At 42.6% G+C, this 16,387-nt stretch overlaps 3 protein-coding genes and 1 long non-coding RNA gene across 4 annotated transcripts; 2 read left to right on the forward strand and 2 right to left on the reverse strand.

Annotated features, from left to right (window-relative positions):
• The first annotated feature begins 212 nt into the window (after nucleotides 1–212).
• klhl7 (kelch-like family member 7) lies at nucleotides 213–4,404 on the forward strand. The gene is made up of 12 exons (XM_029167192.3): nucleotides 213–630; nucleotides 740–842; nucleotides 991–1,084; nucleotides 1,207–1,331; nucleotides 1,495–1,670; nucleotides 1,864–2,038; nucleotides 2,148–2,290; nucleotides 2,373–2,613; nucleotides 2,779–2,980; nucleotides 3,143–3,240; nucleotides 3,355–3,538; nucleotides 3,683–4,404. The coding sequence occupies exons 1-12, from the start codon at nucleotides 502–504 to the stop codon at nucleotides 3,834–3,836; spliced, it is 1,824 nt and encodes a 607-aa protein (XP_029023025.1). The 5' UTR covers nucleotides 213–501; the 3' UTR covers nucleotides 3,837–4,404.
• On the reverse strand, nucleotides 4,199–7,634 carry aste1b (asteroid homolog 1b). The gene is made up of 7 exons (XM_029167140.3): nucleotides 7,486–7,634; nucleotides 7,001–7,251; nucleotides 6,641–6,907; nucleotides 5,538–6,547; nucleotides 5,212–5,443; nucleotides 4,945–5,137; nucleotides 4,199–4,828 (listed from the first exon to the last, which is right to left on the reverse strand). The coding sequence occupies exons 2-7, from the start codon at nucleotides 7,236–7,238 to the stop codon at nucleotides 4,516–4,518; spliced, it is 2,253 nt and encodes a 750-aa protein (XP_029022973.1). The 5' UTR covers nucleotides 7,239–7,251; nucleotides 7,486–7,634; the 3' UTR covers nucleotides 4,199–4,515.
• Nucleotides 7,635–7,755: 121 nt separating this feature from the next.
• Nucleotides 7,756–14,712, forward strand: smarcc1b (SWI/SNF related, matrix associated, actin dependent regulator of chromatin, subfamily c, member 1b). The gene is made up of 28 exons (XM_055513043.1): nucleotides 7,756–7,985; nucleotides 8,297–8,416; nucleotides 8,643–8,728; nucleotides 8,832–8,913; nucleotides 9,007–9,099; nucleotides 9,225–9,294; nucleotides 9,393–9,462; nucleotides 9,542–9,617; nucleotides 9,875–10,000; nucleotides 10,089–10,171; nucleotides 10,251–10,357; nucleotides 10,454–10,513; nucleotides 10,625–10,653; nucleotides 10,740–10,855; nucleotides 10,944–11,015; nucleotides 11,111–11,224; nucleotides 11,441–11,588; nucleotides 11,703–11,819; nucleotides 12,007–12,066; nucleotides 12,154–12,412; nucleotides 12,522–12,593; nucleotides 12,689–12,732; nucleotides 12,817–12,925; nucleotides 13,093–13,235; nucleotides 13,742–13,876; nucleotides 14,048–14,168; nucleotides 14,264–14,347; nucleotides 14,422–14,712. Exons 1-28 carry the CDS (start codon nucleotides 7,809–7,811, stop codon nucleotides 14,484–14,486), a joined length of 2,838 nt encoding a protein of 945 aa, XP_055369018.1. The 5' UTR covers nucleotides 7,756–7,808; the 3' UTR covers nucleotides 14,487–14,712.
• Nucleotides 14,713–15,218: 506 nt separating this feature from the next.
• On the reverse strand, nucleotides 15,219–16,173 carry LOC114865860 (uncharacterized). Its single transcript, XR_003787577.3, has 3 exons — nucleotides 15,901–16,173; nucleotides 15,580–15,692; nucleotides 15,219–15,499 (listed from the first exon to the last, which is right to left on the reverse strand). It is a non-coding gene; the product is annotated as an uncharacterized LOC114865860 (long non-coding RNA).
• Nucleotides 16,174–16,387: the final 214 nt, after the last annotated feature.

Genomic DNA, 16,387 nt, shown 5'->3' on the forward strand with positions numbered 1-16,387 from the left:
ATACGTGTTTGAGTCATGGATATACCCATGGGTATAAATATAGGCTACTTAAAATTATATATTTCCTTTTTAAATAGATTATTGAACAACTGTGTTCCGATTATTCCTAAAATATACAAGCATAAAGTTCCGCAATCTTGAAATTATGAGTGTAAATTCGCGTGTTTGCCGACAGGGGGCGAGAGCGAGCACACTGTAATAATAAAACCGTCGAAGAAGAAAGAACCCACCACAATACAAGCTAAAGATTTAAGTTGTAGGATAAGAAAAACACCAGGTCTTTTACTTTTATTTCTCTAACTTGCAGAAAGGTAGGCAAAACAGAGAAAAACTGTTTTCTCTGGTTTGCTTTTAAATTGGAGCTGTCGTCAAACTGGCGTCTGTTTAATACACAAGAAGCTGCCTTAAGCTAACAGTGAGTGGGTGAACAACAAAGACCTCAGCTGCTCACAGTGGTGGTCAAAGTGTTGTAAGTGGACAGGAGACACCGACCCGGCTGACATGACGGGGATGGCTTCTCCAGAAAAGGCGTCGGGCTCCAAGAAGAAGACCGAGAGAAAATGTGCCACCAAGGAGGAGTACAGACAGCTTTCCAGCGTCATGGGGGGCATGAACATCCTGAGGAAACAGGCGAGTGTCCCAGAGAGGTCCCCAAACAACAGGACAGTTCATGTTTATACATGTGTGTGCATGCAGCTTTGCAAGTGCTCATCTAGTAACTAGTCCATGTTTCCTTCAGGGAACCCTGTGTGACGTAACCTTGGTGGTTCAGGGGAAGCACTTTTCTGCCCACAGAGTAGTGTTGGCTGCTGCTAGCCACTTCTTTAGCCTCATGTTCACCAGTAAGTGTGCATGCACAAATACACAACGAGGGACACTTACATTTATTTATAGTAGTATAGTAATAAGCAGAGAAATGTCAAGTGCAAGAAAACAATGCAGTGCTACTGAATGATGCTTAAATACCTTCAACTTGGTTTTCACTTTCAGCCAATATGATGGAGTCGATGTCTCATGAGGTGGAGCTCAGAAGTGCTGAGCCTGAGATAATTGAGCTGTTAATTGAATTTATCTACACAGCACGGTAATTACATAAGCCATATACATATTATGTAAAGTAAATCTTCTGCTTTCATTGATTTTGACTCTCTGTTCTTGTTGTTTTATTTGTCAAATGTATTGTATGTGTTTGTGTGTCTGTATTAGAATTTCAGTGAACAGTAGTAACGTCCAGTCATTGTTGGATGCAGCCAACCAGTACCAGATTGAGCCTGTGAAGAAGATGTGTGTAGAGTTCTTAAAGGGACAGATTGACGCCACAAACTGCCTGGGTAAGAACATTTGCTGTAGTCGTTTATGGAGCCAACATCATCTGTTGTTAAATAAAAACTACAGTATGTAAAAGAAAGGAAGGAAAGGAAGAAAGCATATTTTATTCAAAGAAGTATTCAATCAGAAATTTAATTGATGGGTCACGGTTGTGTCTTCCTGCAGGTATCTCGGTCCTGGCAGATTGCATGGACTGCCCTGAGCTAAAGGCAGCAGCCGAGGACTTCTTCCAGCTCCACTTTACTGAAGTCTACAAACTCGATGAGTTTCTGCAGCTGGATGTTTCACAGCTCACACATCTGCTGCACCAGGACAAACTCACCGTCCGTGCTGAGGCCCAGGTACAAAACTATATAATTTCTCTTGTGGTAATATTGTGTGATAACCTGTAATTAATATAGCTATAAGCAGAACTTTGTGTAGACTTGGGACGTATCACAGATCAGGACATAGCTCAGTGAAAGCTTTGGAGTGCAAACAATAATATGCATTCACTGTTCACACATTTTGTTTTTTTGTCACATTTGTGCTTAGATTTATGACGCTGCAATGCGCTGGCTAAAGTACGACGTGTGCAACAGACAGCAGTACATGGTAGAGGTCTTGGGATGTGTTCGCTTTCCCTTGGTTTCAAAAACTTTCCTGTCAAAGACAGTGCAGGCTGAGCCGTTCATTCAGGACAACCCACAGTGCCTGAAGATGGTCATCAGTGAGTACAAAGAGAGAAGATCAGCTTCCATTTAATTGTACACATAATTAACACACATACACACTAATGTATGTTCTTCACATAAACTCAAACTGTGCTTTTGTGCCAGGTGGAATGTGCTACCATCTGCTGTCCCTGGAGGATCGGGAAGACCTGGGAGAGAGTAGCCGACCCAGACGCAAGAAGCACAACTACCGCATTGCTCTTTTTGGAGGCTCCCAGCCACAGTCCTGCCGCTACTTCAACCCCAAGGTATCAGGCCACAGCTGTTTATCATCTAATCCGCTATTGCTACAGCTACTACTTGACTGAAAGCTACTGGGGTTCCGTGCAGGAATCCAGCTGGACAGACATTCGCTGCCCCTTCGAGAAGCGCCGGGATGCCACAGCCGTCTTCTGGGACAATGTTGTCTATATTCTGGGTGGCTCACAGCTCTTCCCTATCAAGCGTATGGACTGCTACAATGTCTTGAAGGACAGCTGGTACTCCAAGCTTGGCCCACCCACACCACGCGACAGCCTGGCTGCCTGTGCTGTCCAGGGCAAGATCTACACATCAGGGGGCTCTGAAGTAGGTGTGTACAAATGTGGGAGCTGTCATTTAGGCACCTGGAACTGAATTGTGTGTATCCTAAGTTGATATCAGTGCTTGCTTTGGTTTCATGTAAAGTTTGGTGTGGTTTACTTTTTATTCATATTTAATATTTAACGAGATATGTACTGCATGTGTTTGTCTGCAGGTAGCTCAGCCTTAGACCTTTTCGAATGCTATGACACAAGGACAGAGACTTGGCAGGTGAAATCCAGCATGTTGATGGCCAGGTGCAGCCACGGTTCAGTGGAGGCCAACGGGCTCATCTACGTCTGCGGGGGAACTGTGGGCAACAATGTCTCTGGCAGGGTCCTCAACAACTGTGAGGTCTACGACCCAGCTACGCAGCAGTGAGTACACCAAACATCTCTGTTCAAGAAAGACGTGTAGTATGTTGGCACATGCTTATACGTCACAAGTCACAAAGAATCAGTGTGGTTACTCCCTCTACGTTACCTTCTACAAGTCTCTTCCGAATTTCTACTCTGTATCTGTTTTGCTGTTGTCCTCAGATGGAGGGAGCTATGTGGGATGAGAGAGGCGAGGAAGAACCATGGGCTGGTGGTGGTCAACAACAGGATCTATGCTGTTGGAGGACAAGGGGCACTGGGTAAAGTTACAGCACATGATCGTTGTTGCATGCAGTAGAGTAGTACCAAAAAATTAGCGGTAGCTACTCGGATCAACATTCTCCTAACCCTTATGTTGTGTACTTTTTTGGTAGGTGGACTGGATTCTGTGGAGTACTACGACATTGCCAGTAACGAGTGGCGTGCTGCCTCTGCGATGCCGTGGAGAGGTGTAACAGTGAAGTGTGCAGCAGTTGGTGAAGTCATTTATATTCTGGCAGGCCTACAAGGAGTGGGGCGACTCGGACATGTGCTGGAGTACCACACTGATACTGACAGGTTGGTGTATACGATAATATTTACGTACTGGATTTTCATCAATACACTAATCTGTTGAATCAAATACTTGTCTTCCCAACACTGAACACTTTATTTATATTCCTGCTTCATTGTGCCTCTAAATTAGTTTTCTTTTGTCTTCAGGTGGGTGACCTGCAGCAAGGTGCGAGCATTTCCTGTCACCAGCTGCCTGATCTGCGTAGTCGACACATGTGGAGTCAACGAAGATGAAGACATGGACCTAATAGACTCTCAGGCATCTGCTGCCTCTTCCTCAGCCTCAACCTCAACCAAATAAGGCTGGTTGAGCATTCATTGTACAGCCATTAGGCCTTCGTTCAACTAAGGAGCCAGATCTGCCTTCACAAGAAGTGTCATCTGTATTTGTGTGTGTGTGTGTGTGTGTGTGTGTGTGTGTGTGTGTGTGTGTGTGTGTGTGTGTGTTCATGTTAAATTTTCAAACAGTGGCAGATAGAATGGTCCTTTATATTAGAGACAGGCCTCCTCTACGTTTACCCATTGTGTCAATTTCCTCAATATTTATTCAGTAACAGACTGAGGAGCATACATTTGAGTAATATTATATTATGGATATCAATGTGTAATGTTGATGACAATTGGTATGCTTTCATAAAAAAAGGGCTCTAAATACAAAAACAATTTCTGTTAAAAATATTTTAATTATTTAGACTTTCATTCTTTTGAATACTGATATTAAAAAATGTTAGAAAGCTAAAATATGACAAGAATGGGCTTTGGACAAAATGACAAAAGAAATCTGTACATAAAAAGCAGGCAGCTTTACAAATGGAGATTAAAATAGTGCAATAAAATTACAGGTACAGACGTTCTGTAGTAAATATTTACACTTGTTTTTCATTTAAAAATTCATAGCAGCTCCTAACAATCACTGGAATATTCAACCTCATTTGGTCCTTCGCTATTGTTGAATAAATATATTGTCCTTTGCATCCTCGCTAATCACTATCAAAATCCTCCTCACTCATCAGCAGGGCAAACTTATTGTTTAAGTCTGCAGTAGCCCCTTGTCCCTCTCCCCTTGCTCCTCTCCCACCTCCCCTTCTTCCTCTCCTTCCCCGGCCACCGCCCCTTTTCCTGCTCCCTGTTACGTAAGAGGAGGGATTGGCTTTAAAGCTGCACTTGATGGCAGCATCCAGAAGGGAGGAGTAGAGTTGTCCAGACGAGGAACCCCCGGCTAGGAGGGACTCAGCAGACCCTCCCCCTTTTAGATACCTGATGACGCCATGGACCAAGGTACCGCTATATAACCTGAGAGAGACCAAAATCTAATTTAATTATCAGCAGATATAAGTTCATCTGTTGGCCACAAGAAACAAAACAACATCTGCGTTTTATTGCATCTGTTTAATGTCTGTGTGTCTTACCATGACAGGTGGGGATCAGGCAGCGGTTGAAGTAACAGCTGGTTGAGACACATACCGCTCCAGAGGCAGGCCTGCCACTGGCTCAGACTGTGAGCCACTGCCAAATCTATGCCCCGTCTCTCACCTGATCTCACACGTCGCCGATCCAGTGCGGTCCACACATTACGCTCTGCAGCCCAATTTACCTTTGGGCCTAGGAGGATACACAGTATTAACCTTCAGTCTTGTTACCATGTAGGATAAAGCGATAGCAATAACACAACTAACCCCCATGTGGGTAGTGGGTAGCTCCAGGCTGGCTGTTCGAGGACAGCTCTCCATAGACCATGCCCAGCAGCAGAGCCTGAAGCTGGGGCTGTGATGGTTTAGGGACGGCCTGTCGCAGCCAGAAGCCTGTCACTGCCACAGCCAACTTCAGGTGCAGAGGAACAGAAGACAGAGCTGCGCTGTTCACCCCTAAGGCTTCTAACAAGGCAGCCAGACGAACTGCCACAGGAGCCTAGGTAAAATCAAACATCATAGGAAAAAATAGTGCATGTTTTTTTTCAAATACTATAATCTAGATAAAAATTATTTTGTCGTCATTCTGATACCTGGCCAAGTGTTTCCAGGTTTATAGGGGTTCTCAGGGGATTTGCCTCTACTTGGGTTTTCTTCAAGTTCAGGTCCAGACGGTCGTACTCTTGCACACAAACTGAGGCGGTGGAGCCCTGAGCCTGGACTGACGCCCCAGACGTTTGTTCATGGCTGAACCCTATATTTACACCATGCTGTGTGGGTAAACTGTTGCCCTGGTCCCTACCTGCCCAGCCCTTTCCACGTCCCCGTGCCTCTCGCCCTCTCCCACCTCTCATATCCTGGCTGATGTTTTCTTGTACCCTGGTGCCGTGAACTTGCATGGCATCTCCCACGGCCAGAGCCATATTATCTGGACCCCTCTGCAGTAAGATCCCATATATAGCCTGGCGTATAGCTCTGGCACTACAGTGGCTGCTGGCTAGCTTGCTGTTCTCCACCTGAGGCATGAGCAGAACCCTGCGCATCCCTAGTGCATCTATGATGAAGGGGGCCAAAAGCCCCTGCGCTGCAACTTGTGAAAGGGACTCCGGTAGCTTTGCAAACCCAGAGTTTGGCCCCCCTGGAGCTGCCTTGCTTCCAGAGAACCAGCGAGCCAACGAGCTTCGAGAAGCGATGTTGTACTCCTGCATGGCTGCCCAAAGTTGTGAGCTGAGCCCATCCTGTCCTTGCCTGCTCCTTCTGCCGTCCTCCCCCATTAGTCTGCTTACTTTTTCCAGGGCCTCTGCTGGACTTGAAAAAGCAGACAGCCAGAGGAGGATGCCTTCAATACGAAAGGTGGCAGCACTACCTCTGCCACCTCTTGCTGACTCACTCAGATCTAAGATAGAGAGGAGCCTTTCAGCTTCTTTTGGAGCGCCATAGTCGTTACCAGCCAGGACAGCACATAAAGGTAGCAACTCCTGGTTCATGCCCCCAAACCAGTGACAAAACCTGTTAGTGGTGTAGCACTGAGCTGGGATGTACTGGTGAGAAGCTTTACCATTAAGGTTAGTCCACTGAAAAAATTGAAAGGGCAGGTAACCACCTAAAGCAGGATACAAACAATAAGGAAAAACAAGAACCAAATTACTACCTATTTGAATTTTGCTTATAGGCAGCACGAAAAATTATTTTTCACCTGGCAGGTCAAAGATGTAAAAGTCGCTGTCACTAGTCAGAACTGGGCACTTCCACTGGCGAGCCAAACATGCAATCTCCCAGTCAGCCTCAGCCGGGCACTGAAACAATGGGACTCCTCTCTGCAAAAGGACCTGAATGAACACATCTCTTGTGAGGATGGGGAGAACAGAGCCATTGCGTCCATGAGAGATACTGTCTGCCTTCTTTATGTTGGACAGCAGACGCTCCCGCACTGTTGGAAACTTCTTGTCACTGGGGTCCAACCCTAATAATCAGAAACAGAAACTTTAAAATAAACGCTTGCAGTGGTAGAATTAAAAAAATGATTGATGTTCTTGATAATTGCACCTATCATTACCTCCATCCAGAACCACGTACGGCTGGATGTTACAGGCTTCTAGTGCAGAGAGGAACTGGCTAAGTAGCAATGCAAAAGCATCATAATCGCCTCCGTGCGGCTGGTCCAAACCATAAGTAAAGTACAGGCGGAAATACAGGCTGCAGCCATCGATCACAAGACGGCTGTCCCTGAACCTCACGTGCTGGAGGAAGTTTCGGTTCCCCTCCACATAGGTGGTTAGACCCTGCACACCCATGACATCTCAGGACCTATAAACACACAATATGGCAAGGTGGTCGGGTTACTGGGACTTCCATGTAACATTGAATCATTAGATATCAGATTGCTGCATGGCATTTTTAAGAAAACTCTGCAATAAGAGATCGTTTTTCCTCCCGACAACAAAAGCGACGTGTTTTGTAAAAGCACTGATTTAACCATACATAAAGAAAATATTCTAAATGTAGGTTTATTCAGGATTACATATTAAAGTTGCTACAAACCAGCTCAACTTCCCTTCGCTGCTCATTAAATTTGTTGCGCAGATATTTCCGTATCACGTCATACTTCAAAGTAAAAGCCGTGGCCACTAACAAAGCTATATGATATTTTGTGCTAAATAACGCTTTTTGTAAAACGTGTAATATTGAATTACAAACAACCCAATGAAGGGTAAATCAGAAAAAAAAACAAATTAACATTTAAAAATTTCCTCCCTAAAAAACAAACCCTTATGCCGACAGTTTCGCTGGTGCTCGCGAGACAAAGCGAGATCATAAACGCAAGCCAGTTTTGTTCTTCCGTTTGAAATTAATCTCGTTTTATTATGGCCACAATGTCCGGAGGTACAAACCTCGGGATTCCCGGGACAAGTCACATCAGCTCCGGAGCGGCTTCACACTGGAAGAAAGACAGCAGCCCCTCCGCCATATTCTGGGAGAGTCCCGATACTTTAGCCCAGCTTGAGGTGGTGCGACAGTGGGTCGTGAAGCACTACAAAAAGGTAGGTAGCTGCTAGGAAGCTAACATTAGCTAAGGTGTTAGCCGCCCCCCGCTAGCAAGCGCAGTGGTACTTCATGTAAACAAACATGTTGTGCTGGAAACCGTTACGTTTACACTAGCTAGCAACATGTGTCTGGTAAAGTGCTTCATCTGCTTCAGTATACAAAACATGGGGTTCAAATATATCTGAATCACAAAGGTTTACACACATTTGCCAAGTTAGTGTTATTACCGTTAAATGAACGCTAAAGAGTTTAAAGCATGATAATACAAATATCTTTCTATCCATATTGACTCGTCTGTGTCTGTCAGTATGTGTTAGTAGATGCACCATCATGTCAGGTGCTTGCCGCAGTTACCCAGCAGCTACTCCAGTTTCAAGAAGATGCCTTTGGCAGACAAGCTACCAATCCTGCTCTAACCAAACTGCCCGTGAGTCTTTCACCCTCTCGTTATCAAATGTAAATAGACTACAGATTTTGTAACTTTCATGCCATATGTTGTTTTAAAATGGAGCTTAGCTGTAAGTATTAAACAGTTACCAAGATCTGAGATGTTGCACAATACAATAATTACTCAATTATTTCACATAGTCTTTGTTAGAAAGTGGAAATTTTAGGACGAAAGTATATAAACTGCAATCATCTTTTCTCTGCAGGCTCAGTGCTTCCTGGACTTGCGACCAGGGGGTGGACTGTGCCATATTCTTGGCAGTGCCTACAAGTTTAAGGCCGACCAAGGCTGGTGGGTACTATGCCGGATGTTGCCTTGCCATTTTGACGGCATACCTTATCAATGCCTTACTCTTTGCCTAACACCTCTGACTTTCTACTTCTATTATTCACAGGAGAAGGTTTGACTTACAGAATCCGTCAAGGACTGAGAGAAATGTAGAGATGTTTGATACAATTGAAAGAGCACTGACCCAGGTAACAGTAGACCTCCACACACATACACAGCAAAACACTAATTCACTAGGAAAAAAAACCCTAAACATGTACTTGCGTCTTCCATGTTGATAGAACAACTGTATGTCAAGGCCAGTGGTATATGTGGACCCCTCAGTGGACCAGGAGCTGGCTGTCAGACTAACTGTTATGATCACTAAGCACCAGGTAAACTTGCTGTAGATAAATAGACGGGCCAAGAAGAGACAGTTCACAATAAAGTTAGAGGATAGTCTGGGAAATTAAAACTGATGAAGCCCTGGTAACATTATGCATACTGGGTCCTTCAACAGGGTAAACTTACTGAGGACAGAACATTTGCCAGCCACCACATCTACCCAGTGCCTGCTTCTGCAGAGGAAGGTTGGTAATGATTGCGCACATCTGTAATATTGTGTGTATTATTTTAATTGCCCGGTACTAAATAACCATATCTAAAATATGCATACACATATTTGCAGATGAATGGATGCGTCCTGTTATGCGTAAAGAGAAGCATGTTTTGGTGCACTGGGGCATGCACCCAGACAGGTAATGCATAAGCTCAAATACACATAAAATATACAAAGGCCATCAGGGTACTCACTCTTGATGTCACTTGTCTTATCAGTTATGACAGCTGGTTGTCCTTAAGTGATGTTGATGGAGATGTTGAAGAACCACCACATGCAGACAGACCTTGGAGGGTGAGAATACATATGAATAAAATTCTGCATGCCACATTATGCAAAAAAATCAGTTGGTTATTAGATGTTATATTTAAGTCTCATGAGACATTGAATTATGTATCTTGTAAAATAAAAACCTGGAAGAAACCTGGGGAGTTATCGGCCATAGGCAAACTTTCTTCAGATGATGTAATTTGATACAGATGAGATACCAACAGAACTGCTTCCTAGTTGTCTAATGATGTATTTTATAATAATTTTGTTTGTGTTCTTAGGTCCATGCTGGTTGGATACTGGATACAGACGTTTTTAATGAGTGGATGAATGAAGAAGATTATTGTGTGGATGAGAGGAATATGCCAGTCGTCCTCCGCCAGCGTATTCACCTGCGAGATGAACAGGTTTGTGTTGCATTGCAAGACAAGGTATTTGATCAATCAAATCGACCACACCTAAATTTCCTTTCTGTCACCCTACCCTCTTTCCCAGGATTTAAAATCAACTCCCTCCAAAAAGAGAAGACGCTCCCCTTCTCCCCCCTCATCTGAAGGCAGGAAGAAAGGAAAGAAGGGGTAAAACATGTTTTTAGACAGCATGTGTTTAGTTTGGTGGTTCAGCACACATTTTCACCATTGATATCCATGTGCATAGAAGGAGACGTGGACAACAAGAAGAAGAGCCAGAAGAGGACTTGACCAAAGACATGGAAGACCCCACACCTGTTCCCAACATGGAGGAAGTCATATTACCCAAAAATGGTAACACTCTCGGAGACAGCAACAACTTTTGACATTAAGGTTGTTAGATATGTTACCTGATTTTAATATCTTGATCTTGTGTGTGTGTGTGTGTAGTTAACCTGAAAAAAGACAGCGAGAATACACCTGTCAAAGGGGGAATCATGGCTGACCTGGGTACGCTTTAATGTGCTGTTTCACTTCTATAACTAAAAATGTTTCTATCCTTTTTTGTCTAGTTTGTATGCATGCTGCTTATTTTTCAATCTTTTACTGCTTTCATCCTAGATGACCAAGAGGATGACTTTACTGGACGGGTAGATATTTTATAATTATTAAATTCAATGTTTTTACTACAGAAATGAAGTTATAGATGTTAAATTTGTTTTTTGTGTGTGAACAGGAGGATGAGGAGGGAAGAGGAGAGACACCTCGTTTGTTAGAGGGCGAAGACAACATCACAGAACAAACACATCATATTATCATACCAAGCTACACATCATGGTTCAATTACAACTGGTAAAGAGACTCCTAGAGATGCACTGAAGGTTTACAGCATTACAGAATAACCTGATTTTTACGTAAATAATTTCCCCCTGTTTTCCAGCACTCACTCAATAGAGAAACGCGCCCTGCCTGAATTCTTCAATGGAAAGAACAAATCTAAATCTCCAGAGATGTGAGTACTGTGTACGATCAAGTATTTTTTTTTTTTCAATTTATCAATGATGGTGAATGTCTCACCAACATCACAATGTTTCTTTTCCATTGCAGCTACTTGGCGTACCGCAACTTCATGATTGACACGTACCGCCTCAACCCCCAGGAGTACCTGAGCTCCACGTCCTGCAGACGCAACCTCACTGGAGACGTCTGTGCTGTAATGAGGTATAACTGCGTCTTCTAAATTAGGACTACCATGTGGGTGTTCAGCTGTGTGAATGTGTCAACAAACCTAATCTGTTAATACTGTGAGGAACATACAGCGTCCGGCTCAGTTCTACAGCAGGTGTTATTCTTTACTATAATGTGACACATGCTGATTCATGTATTTATAGGGTTTGCAGCTGACACACATATGAGTAAACAAAATGTTTTATTTAGGGTTCACGCATTTTTGGAGCAGTGGGGTTTGATTAACTACCAAGTGGATGCAGAGAGCAGACCACTCCCAATGGGACCCCCACCCACCCCTCATTTTAATGTGCTAGTTGACACACCATCTGGACTGGCCCCCCTGCAACACAAACCCCTGCAGGTAACACACACACACACACAGCGTACAGAGCACATGACGACAACTCCACAGTTTTACCTTTCTATTTTTGAAATGTGTCCTAATAAACACTGATGCTTTCTGTCACACCTGCAGGTATCAGCTTCGCAGCACATGCTGTATTTCCCAGAAAAGAGCAGAGAGAAACCTTCAGACTGCCAGAACTTTGGTCTGCGCACTGACATCTATGCCAGGAAGCACCCTAAGGTCTCCCATAGCAACTACACAGCTATACATAAATTATATTTAAACCTACAGTTCTTTGTACAATAACCATTGAAAAATGTTTTGTTTTCTCACATTGCGGTACATGTCCTGCCTTTATGTTTTATAAATATTTAATATCTAAGTGAGGTTGTAGATTTTTTTCTCAAATTATTCTTGTCTTTTTAAGACTAAAGGAGCAAGTGCAGGAAGGGAATGGACGGAACAAGAGACACTCTTATTATTAGAGGTAAGAAAAAGCCGCTTGTCAAGTATTTGTTTATCAGAATTTGATCTCAGAAATCCCTTGTCTTTATCTTCTGTGTCTCTCTCTCAGGCCTTAGAGGTTTACAGAGATGACTGGAATAAAGTATCAGAGCACGTGGGCTCTAGAACACAAGACGACTGTATCCTCCACTTTCTTCGTCTGCCAATAGAAGACCCTTACCTAGAAGACTCCTCAGCCTCCCTCGGCCCATTAGCGTACCAGCCTGTACCTTTCAGCCAATCTGAGAACCCTGTTATGAGCACTGTGGCCTTTTTGGCGTCTGTAGTAGACCCACGGGTAGCTTCATCTGCAGCTAAGGCTGCCCTAGGTGAGAGGACAGAGGAAGGACTGTTGGTCATTGTGTAATCTACTATTGTATGATTTCCAGATAATAAAGTACAGTAAGTGTTGAGTGATTGCCAATCTTTTGTCTTCAGAGGAGTTTTCCAGAGTCCAAGAGGCGTTGATAGATAAGATCTCTGAAATCTCAAACCAGCCTGAAAAACTGGGTAAGACTGTTCATATTCATATTTATGAAATCACACAATTAAATCTGGTTTCATACATTATGAGACTCTATTAATATTTCTGCTCTATTCTTCAGAATCAGTGGATGCTTTGACAATGGAGACAAACCCCTCCCTTCAGGTATTAAAACATTAAGAGCTTGGAGAAAACATGAGGCTGACTCTGATTGTGATTTTTCTAAATGTATGATTTTGTGTGTTTCAGTTATCTATTAGGGCAGATGGGCTCAAGGTGGAACAAAGTGGGGCAACAGAAGGGGGAGAACAAGTCAAGAGAGAAATTCCTGAAAATATCCTTACAGAGGGGAGAGATGGTAAACACAATGATAATGATGATGATTATAATAAGTGTGTGTGTGTGTGTGTGTGTGTGTGTGTGTGTGTGTGTGTGTGTGTCTGTGTGTGTGTGTCTGTGTGTGTGTGTCTGTGTGTGTGTCTGTGTGTGTGTTAGTATTTTATTCCAATTCTTTCTGTCATCCAGGAAGGGGAGAGGATGATGAGAGCATAGGGCGGAGGGAGGGGGATGGAGACGAAGGGAGGAGAGTGATGGAGCAGGACCTGGTGGAGGGAAGCGTTACCATGGCAGCAGCATCTGCCCTGTCCTCAGCTGCCACAAAGGCAAAGGTAAAGCCAATCCCTTTACCTCAAACAGACAAATCGCAGAAAGATGAGATTAAGAAATGGTTGTCACTTTGCAGTTTTGCCTTTTTTTAGTCTCACAGCGGCTAAAGCAGGGAGCACCTTAGAAACCTTTTTAACACCGGAATATACAGGATTGTAGTTAAGATGATCAAGTGCTGCACTGCAGACATTATTAGGAGTCTTTCTTAAAATGGCTGATTCACAGTTTGAAGAAGGAAATGAGCTTTGTCTTTGTCTACTGTTTGTGAAGGAGATGTTTTCACTTTTCTCACTTTTTGTCATGCTCTGTCACACTCTAATTACGCTACACTCCTCTACCTTCCTTCCCCTCTTATCTGTTCTCTGGCTCTTTAGCATCATCTCTCTTTAACCTAACTTCCAAAACCTTTCTTTCTATTCATGTCACAAGCTGTTACAGTGGCGTCCGTCACGTCACTATAGTGCTTTTCAAAAGAGAAAGGGACTAATATTCATTCTTGTGCCTGTAGCACTTGGCAGCAGTGGAGGAGAGGAAGATCAAGTCCCTGGTGGCCCTGCTGGTGGAGACCCAAATGAAGAAGCTGGAAATCAAGCTTAGACACTTTGAGGAGCTAGAGACCATCATGGATCGTGAAAAAGAGGCTGTGAGTCATCAAATCAAAGACACTTTGAATTAAAGCACTTGGCTTCTTTCGCATTTTCTGTAAAGTCTCTGAAGTGTGAATTAACACACATTTTTTCCAGTGTTTCTTTTTTTCACAACCTTCAATAAAATGTCTATCTCATGTTAGTATATATATTTTTGTGACCCTCAGCTGGAGCAGCAGCGGCAGCAGCTTTTATCAGAAAGACAGACTTTCCACAACGAGCAGCTGAAACAGGCAGAGCTGAAGGTCCGCCAGCAGAGGGAGCAGCAGGGGCAGCCAGGATACACAGGTGTGGTTGAAGGCTCTCCATCCTTATTTGTCCAGTCATTTAATACACTTAATAATTGTAGTTTAATTATATTTAACTCTTTTCTTCTTCTTCAGGCCAGTCCTTGTCCAATCGGATGATCCCAGGCCCAGGAAATGCCCAGACGATAGCTCGACACCCCGGCGCTCCAAATGGCATGTGTAAGTATTATAACCTGTGTCATAGGTTATAAATGCGGCTGTGACGATCCTAATGAATTCTGTTCCTGTCTCAGATCCATCTTCACAGCCTGATGGGATAGCACCCACTCCGCCTGGTCCTCCAACCAGTCACAGCTAAACCAACCAGAAAATAAATGCTCCCCACATGTTTTTCAATTAGAATCCACACCAAACTTTAAACAACAACATATGGATGAAACCCAGTGACACAAGCACATAGACACAAGTTGATTTGTACAGTAACTGGCCAACAGCTCAGTCTGTCTTATATTTGTGAAATATTTGTGCTCTGTTGTCAGAGTTGAAACTAAAATCAACTGATTAAAATTGTTTTATATGAAAAACATTTGCTGTCTCAATTTCGGTGGTAAAGTATGGTTGAAGTTCTACATATATGTCATGAACTATTAACAGGTCTGATAAGGTGCCAATAGTGTTGTTAGTTTACCTAAAAGACTTTTAAATCTCTTGTTACCATGACAGAGCAAAACTCGCATAGCCTCTGTCTTCTGTAAACTTGAACATAGTTCATTTTGATCAGGCACGTCAGGTCAAAAGTTTTAGTTGATGAAAAAGTAGTTTCTTTCTGTGTTGGTGAAGGTTCTCTAGTCATTCAGCGGAGGTTCGCCATGGACATAGTCAACTGGACTTTGTTCTTTTGCTCTCCTAAATTATCTGTACCATAATATACAGTATTTCTTGTTCTTACCTCTTCTTGCACCTGACATAGTATTTAATGTTTGTGTCCTTCATTTGATAAAGTAAAAATAATCTAAACTTAAAGTCAAAACAAAACTTTACCTGAATGTAAAATTGAAAATGTTGATGGTGGACAGTGGTTTGCAGGAAAAGCTGGAGGTTAAAAATAACCCGTGTTTAACAGTAGTCGTTGCAGAGACAACTAAAATAGAAATTATTGGATAAAAAAGGTAAAAAGCAGTGTAGTTAATGTAGGTAAATTTATTTAGTGCCATTTTAACTGTTCCAATCACATTAAAACTAAGGCTAACGCTTGATTGAATATGGAAACTAACTTCATAGTATCCAACTTATATTTTGTTTGTCTTCTTGACACGTTGGAATTTATTGACGTGAGTCCTGTAGTTCATTCTTCTATTTTGTGAAGTTTTACTGAAAAACAAAGTAGTTTGTTATTGGGAACTAAACATCTAAATAGGCTTTAATCAAACATAAACCTTAAGATTACTCACAAAGCAGCCTGACCACCCCTAGGAAAACGTCCAGAATGTTTAAAACTATCGTAGTTGGTATAAAGAATTCCGAGGTTTTCTTTCCATCTGTGAATTTATAATATATCCCATCCCTATTAAAACAAATAAGGAACAACAAATCAGGGCAGGTACACCGATGAAAATATGTTACAAATTAAAAAAAAAGTTCATAGCTTAGGAACTGTGTTTTGACAACCCACTGACCACAGCTTAATATTACTTAATGTAAAAATGAAAGCATCTATTCCTTTACGTCCATCACTCATATGATCATAAGAGTACTTAAAATTAATTACTTACGGCATTTGTACCATCCTGAGCAGAGTATGGATAAGCTGCTATATATTTGTCAGTATTACTTCAGACAGTTCTGCACAGTGAGTTAGAGTCTTGCCTGTTTACTGTCTATATACTGTAGCAAACACAGGGTGTGTCAATGTTGAAATCCAAAGTGTGAAAGGAATGAGGTACATCTTCATTGCTGATGACTTGCTGGCAGCATGTTTTTCTTTATTGAACAGGCCAGCTGTCTATAGCAAGGCAATATATACACACACTATTACAGGACATGAACTCTACAAGTAATACCTGCAGAAAAACAGTTAAAGATGGGGTTTTTGTACCTTTTGATGATTATCTTTCTACCCTGCATATTAATCCTGTCAGTGGTGGTGTTAAATAAATAAATAAAAATAAATAAAATGTATTAGAAAACATTAACTAGTTTGGTTTTCAAGTGAAACGCACAAACTTGAGGCCTTAAACACACACCATGTATTGAGGGGAA

Source organism: Betta splendens, chromosome 11 (genome assembly GCF_900634795.4).
Source record: "Betta splendens chromosome 11, fBetSpl5.4, whole genome shotgun sequence".
In the NCBI taxonomy this organism is placed as follows: Eukaryota; Metazoa; Chordata; class Actinopteri; order Anabantiformes; family Osphronemidae; genus Betta; species Betta splendens.

Bases quoted from the DNA above. Each gene is read 5' to 3' on its own strand.
- klhl7 (XM_029167192.3), top strand. From the start codon at position 502: ATGACGGGGATGGCTTCTCCAGAAAAGGCGTCGGGCTCCAAGAAGAAG. The intron at 2,039-2,147 runs GTGAGTACAAAG...CTTTTGTGCCAG, and splicing joins GTGCCTGAAGATGGTCATCA to GTGGAATGTGCTACCATCTG. The intron at 2,291-2,372 runs GTATCAGGCCAC...GGTTCCGTGCAG, and splicing joins GCCGCTACTTCAACCCCAAG to GAATCCAGCTGGACAGACAT.
- aste1b (XM_029167140.3), bottom strand. From the start codon at position 7,238: ATGGGTGTGCAGGGTCTAACCACCTATGTGGAGGGGAACCGAAACTTC. The intron at 5,138-5,211 runs GTTAGTTGTGTT...GTATCCTCCTAG, and splicing joins TACCCACTACCCACATGGGG to GCCCAAAGGTAAATTGGGCT. The intron at 4,829-4,944 runs GTAAGACACACA...GGTCTCTCTCAG, and splicing joins CCTGATCCCCACCTGTCATG to GTTATATAGCGGTACCTTGG.
- smarcc1b (XM_055513043.1), top strand. From the start codon at position 7,809: ATGGCCACAATGTCCGGAGGTACAAACCTCGGGATTCCCGGGACAAGT. The intron at 10,514-10,624 runs GTACGCTTTAAT...CTTTCATCCTAG, and splicing joins GGGAATCATGGCTGACCTGG to ATGACCAAGAGGATGACTTT. The intron at 12,594-12,688 runs GTAAGACTGTTC...TCTATTCTTCAG, and splicing joins AAACCAGCCTGAAAAACTGG to AATCAGTGGATGCTTTGACA.